We start from the raw sequence: 17052 nt of genomic DNA, 5'->3' as shown, positions 1-17052 counted from the left end.
TGAGTAAAATGAGGCAGGCCCCTTGTCTCTATGACACTGTGATCCAGAGCTATGTTTAATAAAAAATCCCTATTTAATGGGAAGTCCTACACCATTGTAAGTCAATGGGGGCAACTTTGGGCAGTTCCTGCCCCCCAGGGGTAAAACTTTTACCCCATATTGAGGTATGCTCTTACAGAGCCTGCCAGCCTCTTCAAATGTGGCAAATCACACGTTTCTGCGAAATCCTCGCTCGGAGCTGTGACGCGTCAAAGTTTGTCTCAATGTTAAGTCTATGGGATTTTTCGACCGCTTTTTTGCCCCTGGGGCAAAAACCGCACCCCCAATCGCTTATAAAAGTCATAGCACACGTGTCCTCAATAGGCCGTTCGATTTGACACCTCATTCGTGGGTCTATGCCAAACGGTGCGGGACGAGTTAGGTGCCGAAGTTTTGTACGGAGATAGATGTGAGATTACAATAGTGATGCTTTGCAAGCACCACTAATAAGTATGTGAGATTACAATAGTGATGCTTTGCAAGCACCACTAATAAGTATGTGAGATTACAATAGTGATGCTTTGCAAGCACCACTAATAAGTATGTGAGATTACAATAGTGATGCTTTGCAAGCACCACTAAATACTTTATTGAGTTTGTGTTTCATCTCTTAACACAGTTCTGTATCTTAATCTTGTGTTTTTCCTCAAACTTTTAATGTACATACGTTCTTCACTTTATTTGCCTGTAAACAAATACATTTTATAAATTTCACAGTTTAAATAATTTGTTTTTTCAGATTCATTTGCTGTGGTTAAACACACTTGTGACCTGGTTGTTCCTCTGGGAGGTTCAGTGGTTTTGCCCTGTTTAGTTGGTGAACCCTTACCAATGGAGGATCTGGAGGTGGAATGGAGAAGATCAGGAGATAAATCAGATTTAGTTTGTCAGTATCCAGATAATAAGAGTCGACCAGAGGACCAGCAGCAGGATTATCATGATAGAGCTCGTTTCTTTACTGACCAGATTCAACATGGAAACTTCTCCCTCCTGTTGAACAATGTGACAGATGAAGATGAGGGAGAATACAGATGTAACATTTTCAGACAACAGAGACGTGTGTTTTCAGTCAGCACATTTTTGGTACCGAGACTACTTGGTAAGTCAACAATATGAAAAATCTTTTGTATCCTCAATCAACACAATAGTTTGATTTGGTTTTGTATAATATTGCTGCATATTTTCCACAATTACTAAGAAACATTTCCAGAAACCCGTAACACATTTCTTAAAACTATAAACACAAAGAAGTTCAAACTCAATAAAAATGTGTTTTTATCTAATTCAAACTGATTCAATGTAAATTACAGGTTAATGTCAATTACACAGAAAATAATTTAGACTCGTCTCTCAATTATAAACTCGAAATGGAAGAAACAAGGCAAATTAAAGTCCATAAATATAAATTAAAATACACAGTTTTGATATTATAGGCACAAGTTAGCTTGAGACTGCTGTGTTTGCATGATATGGACAAGTGAAAATATCTGTAAAGCTGTTTACATTAATTAACACGTTATTACAAATTCTTCCATATAAATCAACAGGTCCAGCACTGGACGGAGGATTTAGACTTTACACATCAAATAATTCACATGTTTTATTGAATTAATATTATTTGTGTGCCTTTCAAAAATACAGCTTCATTTCTGAATTAAACCCTCTTTAGTACCTGCCCCGTTTACTTCCATGTCAAGTGTCTTACTGTAAATGCAATTTGTGCTGTTTAAAAAATTAAACACTATGAGATTTATTTTTATTACAATGAAAAATGTTTTTCAGACCAAACTCGAAACATTTCCATCTACGCGATTGGGAGACGCTTTTTTCCAAAGTGACTTTGAGTGCATAGAAGAAATACATTTATATCAGTGTATCAAATACAGGAATAAGAGTAATGTTGTATTGTAATGTGAAATTACATTAATTCTGTATCAGTCTTGTGTGTCCGGTCAGATAATCTCATCTATATCACAGATCATGTGACAGAACTGCAGTTAATGTTCAGACAGAATTGAGGAGCTTCTGTGTGTCTTTATCAACTTCAGACAAGTTCATGTTCTCACAGTCCACTTCCATTAGCTGGAGAAGTTCTTCTGCTTCTTTTATAGAGAAGAACATGATCATCTAAAGTAGCAAAGATCTCATCAGACACAAATATTCCTGTTGGCCTTCCTCTCCCTCCTCTTCCTCATCCACATTCTTGTGGACCAACGACTGGCTGACGACCTGAATGTGTTTTACGGCAGATTCAAATAGCCCAATCTCACACCCCACACACTCTCGGACCTTCACTACACACACACATCAACACCTCCTGCAACCTGCACTCAAGATCTGTGAAGATGATGTGTGCCGTGTCTTTCGGAAGCAAAAGACGAGGAAGGCTTCAGGCCCAGATGGCGTCTCACCAGCGTGCCTTCGATCCTGTGCTAACCAACTGGCCTCATCTTCACTCAGATCACTATAATGTGAATAGATCACTGAAGCTGTGTGAAGTCCCATGCTGCTTCAAACACACAGTTATTATCCCTGTCCCTAAGAAACCTAAAATCACAGGACTTAATGACTACAGACCTGTCGCCCTGACATCTGTGGTCATGAAGTCATTTGAGAGACTGGTGTTGGCCCACCTGAAGGACGTCACTGGACCCTTTCTGGACCCCCTTCAATTTACTTATCGAGCAAACAGGTCTGTGGATGATGCAGTCAACATGGGATTGCATCATATCCTGCAACATCTGGACAGACCGGAGACATATGCAAGGGTCCTTTTTGTGGACTTCAGTTTGGCTTTCAACACCATCATCCCATCTATTCTCCGGACTAAGTTAAACCAACAGTCCCCATGTCTATCTGTTGTCTGCAAGTGGATCACCAGCTTCCTGACGGACAGGCAGCAGCTTGTGAGACAGGAGAAATTCACTTCCAGCACATGTACGATCAGCACTGGTGCTCCCCAGGGATGTGTGCTCTCCCCACTACACCAATGACTGCACCACCAAGGACCCCTCTGTCAAGCTCCTGAAGTTTGCAGACGACACCACTGTCATCTGCCTCATCCGAGATGACGAGGAGTCTGAATACAGAAAGGATCCGTCAGGCACAAGAACAGTTTTTCCCTCAGACTATCCATCTCATAAACAGTTAAAGCCGCTCCACTGAACAATAATTATGTGAAATACACAGTTTAGTCTATTTATATTATCTAACAAATCCTCTTCTGCCATTACATACAAAGGGGTAAAATATTATTATCTATGTCTTGTTGCTGTTGTTGTATTGTTTATGCACTGGAGGTTTCTGTCAAGACAAATTCCTTGTAAGTGTAATCATACTTGGCAATAAATCTGATTCTGATTGTACTTGTATTCTAACTCTCATGTGATGCTTTGAGGTCTCTGTAGATCTGTATCCTGACTCATACCTCAAAAACACCACAGTAATCAAATTCTAGCCCAAATAATATGTTGGGAAATGTATATTTTACAGAGAGAGTCCAGACAGATGATCCAGAATATTTAGGACATTTTTGATATTTGATGTTTCTTCACATCCAAATTTATAATTTTTCCCAATAAAGAAATCAAAAACACTTTTCTTAAAATGAGAGTCCAATGCTGTAAACACAAAACCAAACAGTTTATTCAGGAATGATGATGTTAGTGAATATGAGATGTGAAGATTTCAATGGTTCTGTAGGTAAATACATTGTTGTCTTTAATAAATCTCACAGTGTGTGATGAGAGATTATATATCTGTGTGTTTGAAGTGAAATAAATAATCAAGAGTTTGATTTTATTTGAAGAGGTTTGTCTAGTTGAGTTTGAACAACTAAACATGAGCTCTGCTAGTGTACAAATACCCATGATGCATCTGGATGATCGGCTATTTTACTGATAATCAAAACAGAGGAAGATTTTATTCATATTATTAAAGGCTGTAATCAAGTAATTTAGTTCTTTTAAACTCTATTCTAGATTCAGTCCTCCGTCTTCATGTGTTTCTGGCCTTCTGTCCAAATATCATCATGTTTTGTGCTTTTGTCCTCTGGGGTGTTTCTGAAGGTGAGTGTTTCTAATCATTTAATCGCTGTATTTATTAATTTCACATCTCTGTTCGTTATTTAACAAGTTATCTGAAGCTTTTTATAAAGTTGTGTAATTCCATACTAGTTCTTTTGAAGACTTTTGTATTTGTCATTTTCATGATGAATGTGTGTTTGTGTTTCAGGATCTGTGAACGAGACAGTCTTTTGTTGTGTTCTTTATTTACTGAGACCTCTAATGTTGCTCTGGGCCGCTCCAGATATTGAAGACTTCACAGGTTTGATTCATTTCTGATGATTGAGTTTATTAAAGGAGATCAAATATCAATCATAATATCAACATGTTCAGACTTCACATCATCACTCTGTTAATCATTTATTTCATAATATTGTCACTGTTGTTTTGCATTTCTGTGTTTTTATGATAAGTTGTAATGATTATTTTTCTTCTTTTTTTACAGGGAACATTTACAGTTTAATTTATTATTGGAGTTATGATTCAGAATATTTAATATTCTCAGCTGTTGTTTATTCAGGTAAACACATTTAAGTGTCACTCAACAGAGTTTATCATGAACACAATAATGCAGAGGATCATTGTTAGTTTTCTAGTAAACTCGACGTGTTTCTCTGTTGCTCGTGATGTTTCTTCACTCATCTTAGTCACTTCATCAGTTGTTGAACTGATGCTGGAGATTCGACGGCATCTTCATCACACACAATCACGTCACACGATCTGTTCATTGTTTGGAAGATCACAGATTGGGGTGAAACTGTCGTGTCTGTGTTGTGATTTCTGCTTGTACAGCAGCTGATTGGTTTGATGATGTTCATAAGGTTGTTCTGCTTTTGAGAGTCCTCGTCCCGGGATGTGTGTGTGTTATAGTTCTGGTACTCCAGCTGCACGGGGAATGACAGTGTTTTGTTTGTTCTGCTGTCTCTCTTTATTCATCAGTGTGCTGTCTCTGTGGGACGTTATTGTGATTTTAATATAAGCCGGTGTGGTAATCCTCAGGCCATCAGATCTCACTGCTCCTGTCTTATATTCCTCTAGTCTCAACTTCCTCTGTTCAGTGATGAAGACTTCTGGTGACCTGTAGTTTGTGTGACAGCAGATGATGGGAGTCAAACAGCTGGTTGTCCATTAGATCTTCCCTTCTGGACCTGATGTACATGTTTATGTTGTTGATGTTTTATAAACAGTCTCTTCAGGGTTTTTTAATCTTCAGGATTCATCCACATATCTGAACCGATGTTGCTGTTTTAACATCTGCTGAATGACCTCATTGAACAGAAAAGTTTAGAGCTCACAGATGCAACATATCAAATGCTCTGAAGTTTATTGTTGAATCGATGCACAGCCGACAGAAACATGATGTGCACTGATTGTCATGACAACGGCAAAGTGTAAGATGGCTTTATTACACCAGCATGTTTTAGTGTGACTTAATGCATCTTTACACAGAATTTGAAAGTGTCACAAAGTTTCTTAAACTCGTCAGTGTACAAACAGCATCATTTAAAGCTCTTAAACTCGGCACGTGCACTCGTCCACTGTTCATTATTATCCACGAACACTTTGATGAAACTCTTCATGTCAGTTTTGTGTGTTTCTTCTTGTGTTTGTGCAGAATTGCAGTTGATTGTTTCGTTTTTAAGAGGTCATGAAAGATATTTAATTTAGGTGGCATGAGTGTCGACACATCAACAGGAATCACGGTTGAATATTTTACAATTAGTTGAAATGTTGTTGCTCTGCAGAGTTTTGTTGTAACTGGGAAAGTGCAGATAATGTCAGTTTATTAGTGGTGCTTGCCAAAGGCAAGGCATCACTATTGTTCTCTTGCATACTTATTATTCCTCTTCTTCTTATTATTCCACACAAAGTTTGAGAGGTGTCAAATCGTGCGGCTCATTGAGGAGAGGTGCGCTGTATCTTTTCTAAGCGATCTGGTGTACGATGTTCGCACAGCGGACGAAAAAGCGGCCAAAAAAGTCCCATTGACTTAACATTGCAGAATGTTCAGAAATTTAAATCCCAACTGATGTTTTCACACACACAGACAAAAAGGGCCTGACAGCCCTGCGTCTCTCCCTCTCTCTCTCTCTCTCTCTCTCTCTCTCTCTCTCAAGCAGCCAATAAGTAATGACCTAAAATCTTCATAGCCACACCCTAAAACATGCTAAAAACGTGCTAGCAACATGGTAACACGTGGTAGCATCATGCTAACACATGTTAGCATCGCCTAGCGAAGTGTTAAAACATGCTAAAAACATGCTAGCATTATGCTAACACATTTTATCATCGCCTAGCGAAGTGCTAAAACATACTAAAAACGTGCTAGCATCATGCTAACAAATGCTAGCATCGCCTAGCGAGGTCTTAAAACATGCTAAAAATGTGTTAGCATCATGCTAACACACGTTAGAATTGCCTAACCAAGTGTTAAAACATGCTAAAATTGTGCTAGCATTATGCTAACACATGCTAGCATCACCTAGCGAGGTCTTAAAACATGCTAAAAGTGTGGTAGCATCATGTTAACACACGTTAGCTTTACCTAACCCAGTGTTAAAACATGCTAAATTGTGCTAGCATCATGCTAACCCAAACATAACACCTACATGCCACCATCATGAAAAACACATGCTAGAAAAATTCTATGACCATTATTTTAATGCTTAGCAACAAGTTAGAAAATTCTATTTGACGAGTTTTGCTACGGCAAGCACCACTCACATTTTCTTCAGGAAATGTACCTATCTAGTTGTTCTTGTTCTTGTGTGTATTTGTGCTTGTTCAGTGAACTCTTCTGTCTTGTTGAATGTGTTGAAGATGAATCTGGATGTGTTGAACTTCTGTTGCAGTATATTGATGGTGAAGTGGAAATATTCAGTCAGAAGTTGTGTCTGAACTCTGTTATTCATGAGCGGGAAAGTAAAGATGGACTTGAGATCTTGAACAACAGAGAAACTAAAATAACTCGACTACATTCTTATATGAGTCTTCACAGATAATTCACATTAACAGCTGAATGAATATTGTGTCTGTCACAGATTAATACCACTAAAACAACATCATGACACCTTTAATGTGTAATGTTCAATGATTAATATATAATGTATCATGACAGATCCATCATGTGTCCAGCGCTGAATCTCTGTGTGTTTATAGTGAGGATCATTTATGATCACTGCATAGAAAAACATTTAAATGCTCCAGAGATCTTAAAACAACCCCTAACTTACTTCTCAACATGTTCTTTGGCATGTCAGGTGTATTATAAACAGGTCAAAGGTCACGGGGTCAGTATCAGTCTGTGATCTGATGAAGTTAGAGAGACTGTCTGTGTATTCAGCAAACTAAACAAGTGTTAAATTATAAGTGTTTTATTATTATTATATGTGTTTATATTGAGCTGTCTCTTGTTTTTCTCTTCTTCCAGTTCTGTTTAAATCTGCTTTGGACAAAGGTTTGAGTTTTGCAGGATTGGAAGGAGTCGTGATAATTGTTCTCTTTGTGATAGTGCTGCTGTTCTGCCTCTTCTTTATCATTAACGGTAAGTATGTCTCAGTGATTCTTCATGTTCCAGTGACACGTATGTGCTGTGAAATACAGTCGTGTTTTATCACATAATCAACAATAACATCAGATTCATGGATTCACTGAAGCATTTTTGTTATAAAACTCTCAGTATTACACGACATTCACTGAGATCTGTTCAGTGTTTCTTCATCATGCAGTTATAAAACTTATATTTAATAAAGCGATTGATGCTCTTATTAAATGACATGATTTTCATATTTATATTAAGGAATATAAACATTGAATATGCCAGATCTATTTCTTTAATTTAAGTAGTAAAACAGTTTCAGTTTGAGCGAGTGAACTGGTTATTTTACACGTCATTTATTAATAACTGTATAAAACATGAATGAATGAAATTAATGTTGTGAATATATTCGTCGTAATGTTCTTTATTCACAATATAACAGTCTTTATATTATTGCTTGTATGTTAATACAATATATAAAATCCTGTTGCCGAATCATCATTCAGGAACTGAAATGTTTCATAATTGATGATATTCTGTATATTTGTGTGATCACTCACAGTCACATGATTCATTCAGTTCAGTTTCTTCATCTGTTCTTGTTAATATTGATCAATTCATTTATATAAATCAACTTTCAAAGCATTAATTCAAAACTCAATCAAACATTTGGTTTTTATTAATTCTTGTTATTTTTTCTGATATAGTGTTTGCTAAAATCTTTGGAAAGTTAAGTGAACGGATAGCTGCTATATTTGCTGTTCTGGCTCGTATAAGCTTTGATCTTCTGCCTTCATTACAATTCATCCTCCTGATCTACACTTTTGGATCTGTCAGAGGAGGTGAGTTCAACTTTATAAACTTTATGAATTCATTAATGAGCAATAGTGGAAGAAAACAGCATCTATAAAGTTCAATCCAGTGAAATCAGAGGAAAGTGTGTCAGTTGATATTTTAGAGATTCAGAACTGATGGGGAAGAAAAACAGATGAACACGTGTGTCTGTATGTCTGCAGGCATATATGTGTGTGTGTGTGTCTGCGCGCGCGTATGTGTGCGTGTGTAAGTGTGTCTGCGTGCGCGTGTGTGTGTGTGTCTGCGCGCGCGTATGTGTGTGCGCGCGTGTATGTGTAAGTGTGTCTGCGTGCGTGTGTGTGTGCGTGTCTGCGCGCGCGTATGTGTGTGCGTGTGTGTCTGCGCGCGCGCGCGTGTGTGTGTGTGTGTGTGTGTGTGTGTGTGTTTGTATGGAACGCCAGACAGTCCAAATATACGCGAATTTTAACACGTAGACAACGCGTTGTTTGCACGTTGTTAACGTGTTGTCTACGTGTTAACTTTTCACGCGTTGTTTACGTGTTGTTAACGAGTTGACAACGTGTTGATTTCATGTGATTCTGAGCCATTTGGCCACTTGTCCAGTTTGAAGGGGTGAGTGTTGCACTTTTCCATTGGCTGCTGAGTTGTAGGATTAAACCATTTCTGTGAGCCTGGGGGGTTTGCCTGCCACTATTTAACATACTAAGGAGCCTCTTATTTCTTGGTCCTTTTCTTTTGTGTGTAGCCTATACAAATGTAATATTTTGATTGCAGTTTTAGGACTTAAAATAAATTGTAAAGTTAAATTATTTTCATAAAGATAAATTGCCTCCTTTTGCACAACTACTGCCTCTTTTGATAAACACATCAGTGGATATTCTTGCTTTACACACAATCAATCTTTAGTTTTATATAATTACATCAACAATTGTGTGGCTGCAAAGTTACAACAGTTAAATGTTGGTTTAGGATACAGACCATTGTAATAAATATGTATTTGGAAAACATGAAACTACTCTTTGAACATTTTTATTGAATGCAGGTTATGACCAGCAGGGGGGCATACTAGACTAGCCTTTACCAGACATGGGGACTTGTGACTTGGTGACTTGGACTCGAGTCAACTCGAGTCGCTATTTTTATGACTTGTGACTTGACAAAAAGTAAAATACTTGAGACTTGACTCGGACTTGGAAGTTAAAGACTCGGGACTTGACTTGACTTGAGACACGAGGACTTGAATGACAGCAGAGTCATTCAACATGAGAGTGTTAATCACATCATGTTTTCAGTTTGAATATAAAATATATAAATTATTTTAAAAAATAAAGTTGGTCCAGCTGGAGCGCAGGCTGAGAATAGTTTTGTCATGACTGGATCACGACACTATAGGCTATCATCAGACATGCCCTCTCGTACCTTACGCACACCACGCCCACTTAGATCAGATAACAAATCAACATGTCAGCCGGAGGGGTAACGTTACCGAGGGTCATCGTTTTCGGCTTCAAAAATTATTATCAAGATGGCAAAAGACGAACAGCGCTTTGCAAGACATGCAACGTTAAGATCGCGGACAGCCAGACGACAACCTCCAATTTCGTCCGTCATTTGAAGAGCCATTCTGCCCAGTAAGTGCTTGTCAATTTGTTAATTTTATCTGGTTAGTTGGTAGTTAGCTAATGTAATAATAGCTAAAGTAGCCATTATTAACCCTTTCACACGTAAGTTGAAACTATTCTAACTGATCCCCCAGCGTGAGTTTTTCTAGGCGACCGTTATTTAGAACCTGTCACTCACTTTAATGTTTCCATGGTGACGCGTCATTACTTGTCACTATTTCTCAACTTCTCACGAAATACATGAAAGTAAGTGGCCGGTGAACTGGGAGAAGAGTGTGGGAGAGAGTGAGTGAGTGTGTGTGTGTGTGTGTGTGAGTGAGTGTGTGAGTGAGTGTGTGAGTGAGTGAGTGAGTGAGTGAGTGAGTGAGTGAGTGAGTGAGTGAGTGAATGAGTGAGTGTGGGTGTGGGAGAGAGAGTGCGTGTGTATGTGTGACAAATACAAAATAAACATAACATTTATTGCAGGGCTATATTGTGTTCATATTGTTAGGTCCAGACCCTGTAAATGCCAAGAGTGAAAGTAACCCCAACAGCTATCCCATATGCCATAGAGGGTTCAGTTGCAGGCTTTAGCTAATTTTCTGATGTGTAAAGAGGACATGGTATGATATAAAGTCTGGCATTTCCCCACAATAGCGTATTGCAGCAGTGCGTTTCAAGAAAGATGGATTCCCCTTCTGTCGCTCTCTCCACGTTGTGTCGGAGAAGCGACACTAGGGGTCTCTCTTGAGCGCCGATATTCACCTCTGATCTTATTGAAAAGGGCCAATGGGAGTTGGCAGTCAGTATTTGCATACCCCGCCCCCGGACATACGGGTATATAAGCGGGGCAAATACGGGAGTTCATTCAGAAAATTTCTTCAGAGCCGATGGTCTGTCTGCAGTTGCTGCGAGTTTACACACCACTATAAAACGTTCCTGTTTCCTCTGACGATCTGCATGCTGTTGGATCTTGACGGCGCACAACAGCGGCTTTCTCCTTCACTTTGCACGGCGTGCATTGTTGCCCCTGAGCGCTTCGACAGCGCAGACACACATACACACTGTGTATATTAAAAGAGTTATTTTCCTTAAAAGAGTAAATTCCTCTAAAAGAGCAAACACAGCGGCATTGAACGTCCTTTTCAGGACGCGTCTTTCTGAAGATGCCTTTCCGCCCCTGTGTAGTTTTTGGAGGCGGTGATTTCTCCCCACCTCTGACGGTCATAAAAAACCGCCTGGCGTACCTGGGTTGCGAAACACGCAGGCAGCGTTTTTATGAATGGTCTATGTTTTCAGTACGAGAACATAGCCATGACAGCATTGCGGTCGTAGGCTTTCTCTTGTAGTGAGAGAGAGCCGCTTCAGCCGCCCCCCGCGCCTCGCCTCCTTCCCACGGGATTGAGGCGATGAAAACGATCTGGGGTCAATGACGGGCTGCGTTTCGCCGGGTGAACCCCCTCGAAACCCCCCGCCTCCCCGGCACGCTTGCTGTTTTCCGTCCGGGCTCGGGATGAGCATGCTCTCCAATGGGTTATGTTTTCAGCCTGAGAACATAGCTGCAGCAGCGCTGCGATCTCTGCTTTCTTGTGAGGAAGAAAGCCACTTCAGCCGCTCTCCGCGCCCCGCCTCCTTCCTACGGGATTGACGCAGGCGCCGCAAGCGATGAAGATGATCCCGAGATAATGGCGGGCTGCGTTTCGCTGGGTAAAAACCGCTCGAAACCCCCCCCCCCCTGCACGCTTGCTTGCTCCCCTCCTGAGCTCGGGATAAGCGCGGTCCGCCCAATGGCCGGCCGCCTGGTCCCTGGAGCTCCCGGACATTGGATGACGACATCACCGCTGCATCGGAGAGCGTCACAGCGGCATCGGATGCGGATAACTCGCCTGGGCCGCCACCTACGGGTCTGCTTGCCCAGTCTGAGCCTGACGCACGGAGATCCGCTACGCTTCCCCGGGCTTGATGATTCCACGGGCAGGTGCGCCGCCCACAGCCGCGCCCCCCCCGTTCCTTCCCGGATGTGCATGACGAGCTGAGCAAGCCAAGCTTCCTCGCTCCTCCGCTCTCACTACCCTCGGCGGTAGAACGGTCCCAGACCGCTCCCCCCCTGCATGCCATGGCCCCCTCCTGCAAGTCCACCGGGCCAAGGCACTTAAAGATTTGCACTTGGGTAGTCCTGTTCTTGACGTGCTGCAGGAACTGCACTCGGACAGGCGATGTCCACCCTCGTGGTCCAGAAACATAACAAATGGACTGGATCTGGTTGTAGTACAGGAGGTAGACAAAGCACGCTTTCTCAAAACTCTCCAGTCTCCCAGCTCCATTCGGCGACACCACCTGCGACTCCACCCAGCAGTCCTCAGTGGTGAAGAAACAGACGGAGGCCAGGTCACACGTCCTGCCCCGCCGCAAACCTGCCGCCAGGGGCCATGCCCTGTCTGCTCGCCGAGGGCGTCCTCCTGCGGCTTTCAAGTAAGAAAGGAAGTGGTGCTCCGCCTCAACGAACGAGAGCGGGCCTAGCTCTCAGCCCCGCGTTGAGCTCCCCGCAGAAAGGGGACGCCCCCTCGTCTCACGGACCCCCTCGAGGACCCGGAAGGCTCCCAGGCGCTCCTGAGACGACCGACCCAGAGACCGAGACGTTAGCTCCGGAGGTGGTAAGACCTCTCCGTTCCCCGGTGGAGGGCCGGGAGGAGAATCCTTTGTTTTTACATTTTTCACATTCTCAATAATAGAGCTATTACCTTTGCCTCTGGGTCACCTGGCCCGCAAATGCCGTTTTCACGGCAATGTGCTTTCAGATCACAACAGTCCCGGTACACCGGACGCGGCGACCCCGCCTTCCGCCTGCCCACGACTGTCCCCCGGCCGGCCGGTTCAGACGAGTCCAGAGGACGCCAGCATCAGACCTCCTCCTCAGTCACGAACCCGCCCCCTGCCGGGTGCGCGGAGCAAGGTAAGTGCTTTGAGTCTATTCTCAGCACCTCAGCCTCAGGCCGCAACGAAGCCGCCCGACGCTGCATTACCTGTTCCGCCCCGCTGCGAGGCCCGCCGGTACGTCCAAAATACTCGTCCCTTTGGTGCCCCTAGCGCAGAGCTGGGAAGCGTGGCTTTCGCTTCCCAACGCGTCACGCTGGCTGCACCGGACCATTCGACTCGGTTACGCAATTCAGTTTGCCCGGCTCCCGCACCCCTTCAGGGGCGTCCGCTCTTCCGCAGTACACGGCGAGCACGCCAGTTCCCTGCGCACGGAAATCACGACCCTCTTAACCAAGGGCGCGGTAGAGCCCGTCCCTCCAACCGAAATGAGGAAGGGTTTCTACAGCCCTTACTTCATTGTACCCAAGAAAGGCGGTGGCTTACGACCAATCCTGGACTTGCGAGTTTTCAATCGGGCCCTGTTAAAACTCCCGTTCAGAATGCTCACGCAGAGAAATATTCTGGCTGGCGTTCAGCATCTAGATTGGTTCGCAGCGGTAGACCTGAAGGACGCGTACTTCCACGTCTCAATTCTGCCACGACACCGACCCTTCTTACGGTTCACGTTCGACGGCCAGGCGTTTCAGTACAAAGTCCTCCCCTTCGGCCTGTCTCTGTCCCCTCGCGTCTTCACGAAAGTCGCAGAGGCGGCCCTTGCCCCGCTACGAGTAGCCGGCATCCGCATTCTCAACTACCTCGACGACTGGCTCATCCGGGCACACTCTCGAGAATTACTATGCACACACAGAGACCAGGTGCTCCGGCACCTCAGCCGCTTGGGGCTTCAGGTCAACTGGGAAAAGAGCAAGCTCACTCCGGTTCAGAGCATCTCTTTTCTCGGGTTGGAGTTAGACTCAGTCTCAATGACAGCACGTCTCACGAGCGAGCGTGCTCAGTCGGTGCTGGACTGCCTCGCTTCCTTCAAGCCAGGCACAGTGGTCCCTCTAAAACTTTTCCAGAGGCTCCTGGGGCATATGGCGTCCTCCGCGGCGGTCGCGCCGCTGGGGTTGATGCATATGAGACCACTCCAGCACTGGCTCCAGACTCGAGTCCCGAGACAAGCATGGCACCACGGCACGCATCGGGTAAAGGTCACCCCCGCCTGCCTCAATACACTCCGACCCTGGACAGACCTCTGCTTTTTACGGGCAGGAGTGCCCCTGCAGCAGGTGTCCCGACGCGTTCTGGTCACAACCGACGCCTCCCGGTCCGGGTGGGGTGCTGTGTGCAGCGGGCACGCAGCGGCGGGCCGTTGGAAAGGGGCCCCGCTGCGTTGGCACATCAACTGCCTGGAGTTGTTGACTGTCCTTCTCGCTCTCAGGAAGTTCCTCCCGTTAGTTCGGGACAAACACGTCCTCGTGAGGTCGGACAGCACCGCGGTGGTGGCGTACATAAATCGCCAAGGCGGCGTACGCTCCCACCACATGTCACAACTCGCCCGCCGTCTCCTCCTATGGAGCCAGCAGCGACTCAAGTCGCTGCGCGCCACTCACATCCCCGGCAAGCTCAATGTCATAGCGGATGCGCTATCACGACAACGCCTGCCCGGCGGGGAGTGGCGGCTTCACCCCCAGTCGGTCCAGCTGATTTGGGAACGGTTTGGCAAGGCCCAGGTAGACCTGTTCACCTCCCAAGAAATCGCCCACTGCCCGCTCTGGTACGCCCTAACAGAGGCTCCCCTCGGGACAGACGCGCTGGCACACAGCTGGCCCCCGGGGCTGCGCAAGTACGCATTTCCCCCAGTGAGCCTTCTTGTACCGGTGCTGTGCAAGGTCAGGGAGGACGAGGAGCAAGTCACGTTAGTGGCCCCCTACTGGCCCACTCGGACTTGGTTCTCGGAACTCAGGCTCCTCGCGACAGCTCCTCCCTGGCGAATTCCCCTGAGAAAGGACCTCCTCTCTCAGGGACGGGGCACGCTCTGGCACCCGCGCCCAGACCTCTGGAACCTCCACGTCTGGTCCCTGGACGGGATGCGGAAGAGCTAGCCGGCTTACCGGCGACCGTTGTGAATACCATCAACCAAGCCAGAGCTCCCTCTACCAGGCACCTTTACGCCCTAAAGTGGCGCTTGTTAGATAGATTGGTGTTCTTCCCGAACTGAAGACCACGAGAGGTGCTCTATCAAGTCTGTGCTCCTATTCCTACAGGAGAGGCTGGACAGGAGGCTGTCCCCGTCCACCCTCAAGGTGTATGTTGCCGCCATTGCCGCCCACCACGATCCTGTAGACGGCAAGTCTTTGGGCAAGCACGACTTGATCCTCAGGTTCCTGAAAGGCGCCCGGAGGTTAAATCCCTCCCGGCCAGGCCTAGTTCCCTCCTGGGATCTCTCGGTAGTCTTGGCAGGACACCAGAGACCCCCCTTCGAGCCGCTTGAATCAATTGGACTCAGGACCCTCTCTCTTAAGACGGCCCTGCTGATCGCGCTCGCCTCTATCAAGAGGGTCGGGGACCTGCAAGCGTTCTCTGTCAGCGACACTTGCCTGGAGTTCGGTCCGGCAGATACGTCTGTAATCCTAAGACTGCGACCGGGCTATGTGCCCAAGGTTCCTACCACACCATTCCGAGATCAGGTAGTGAACCTGCAAGCGCTGCCCCGGGAGGAGGCAGACCCAGCCCTGTCGTTGCTGTGTCCAGTGCGCGCCCTGCGCATTTACCTGGACCGCACACAGAGCACCAGACGCTCTGAGCAGCTCTTTATCTGCTTCGGGGACGGCAGAAAGGGAATGCCGTCTCCAAACAGAGGCTTGCCCACTGGGTCGTTGACGCCATCACACTGGCTTATCACACCCAGGCCATGCCCCTACCCTTGCGGGTCCGACACTCAACAAGAAGTGTTGCAGCCCCGTGGGCACTGGCCAAAGGCACCTCCCTAGCAGACATTTGTAGAGCCGCGGGTTGGGCAACACCCAACACCTTCGCGAGGTTTTACAACCTCCGCGTCGTGTCGGTTGCGTCTCGTGTTTTCTCAGGTCCGAGCCCGTAGAACTCGGTAACACGTAGACCGACCGGCCGGGTGGATCGCTTGCACCCAGCCCCTTTCCTGGCGTCAAGGTTAAGTAGTGCGCCTTCTTCCCAGGAAGCGCCCCACTCCGAGTCGGGCCCCTGGTCGATTCCTCCCTAGCCCTCCGGGTCCGCGGTTCAGCGGAGGAACTCGCCGACCCAAGCCACTGCGGGTACCCTGATGGCTACCCTGTACTGGTATAGGTGCTCCACAGGTAAAGAAGGCCTCCTGCTCGGACGCCCCTGTGTGTATTTCCACGGTTCTGTCCCTTACGAGCGGACCCCGTGTCTCCCTTAGGCAATTACAGCTGCCCGGTCGCCGTGCTGTAGCAACTCCCCCTTCGAGGCTGGGATCTACCACGCACCATACTTTCCACCACGAGCCCTAAGGCGGTCGGTGTGGCGTGTCTACCACTTTTCCTCCCCAAGAAAAAGGGCAGGTGTGGTCTCCGCGAGGGTCTGGGTAAGACCCCTTCCCTATATGCGTGTAAGGGCCCCGGCCGTGATTGCTCTATGCGAGAAACATAGAGAGAAAGAGGCCCAGCCAGGCTGGCCCGTTCCCATGTTGGCAAACATCGCCTTGTTCCCCTTCCAGGGTAACTAGAAGGATCCCGATGTTCAGTATGGGGCATTGGGGAAGAGTGCGTGCAGCCGGGTACAGGCGATGCGTGGCACTGGATGAATCCCTGCCTGCCTCTGTATCGGCAGGTCACGTACACGGTTCAGCACATGGCAAGATTGGAATGGGTCCCCTAGTGTCGCTTCTCCGACACAAGCGTGGAGAGAGCGACAGAAGGAGAACGTTTGGTTACGTATGTAACCTCCGTTCCCGAGGGAGGAACGACACGTTGTGTCTTTCCTCCGCCATGTCGCTGAACCGAGCCACTGTTGTGGCCGGACCATTTCCGGCTCCTCAGAAAAATCCTGAATGAACTCCCGTATTTGCCCGGCTTAAATACCCGTATGTCCGGGGCGGGTATGCAAATACTGACTGCCAACTCCCATTGGCCCTTTTCAA

General features: G+C 46.1%; 1 protein-coding gene across 4 annotated transcripts in view; it reads left to right on the top strand.

The window, feature by feature from the left end:
* Nucleotides 1-787: 787 nt before the first annotated feature.
* Nucleotides 788-17052, top strand: part of LOC127647781 (uncharacterized) — a 115413-nt gene continuing 99148 nt past the window's right edge. For all 4 annotated transcript variants that reach the window (XM_052132248.1, XM_052132250.1, XM_052132249.1 and 1 more), the window contains exons 1-6: nucleotides 788-1138; nucleotides 4020-4106; nucleotides 4273-4365; nucleotides 4549-4623; nucleotides 7534-7647; nucleotides 8349-8483. In XM_052132248.1, coding sequence (XP_051988208.1) covers nucleotides 871-1138; nucleotides 4020-4106; nucleotides 4273-4365; nucleotides 4549-4623; nucleotides 7534-7647; nucleotides 8349-8483 — 772 coding nt within the window. In that variant the 5' untranslated portion in view covers nucleotides 788-870. The remainder of the gene's footprint in view (nucleotides 1139-4019; nucleotides 4107-4272; nucleotides 4366-4548; nucleotides 4624-7533; nucleotides 7648-8348; nucleotides 8484-17052) is intronic.

Source organism: Xyrauchen texanus, chromosome 8 (assembly GCF_025860055.1).
Source record: "Xyrauchen texanus isolate HMW12.3.18 chromosome 8, RBS_HiC_50CHRs, whole genome shotgun sequence".
Taxonomy (NCBI): Eukaryota; Metazoa; Chordata; class Actinopteri; order Cypriniformes; family Catostomidae; genus Xyrauchen; species Xyrauchen texanus.
The sequence above is the reverse complement of the archived record's forward strand: the minus strand, read 5'-3'. Positions and strand labels throughout refer to the sequence as shown.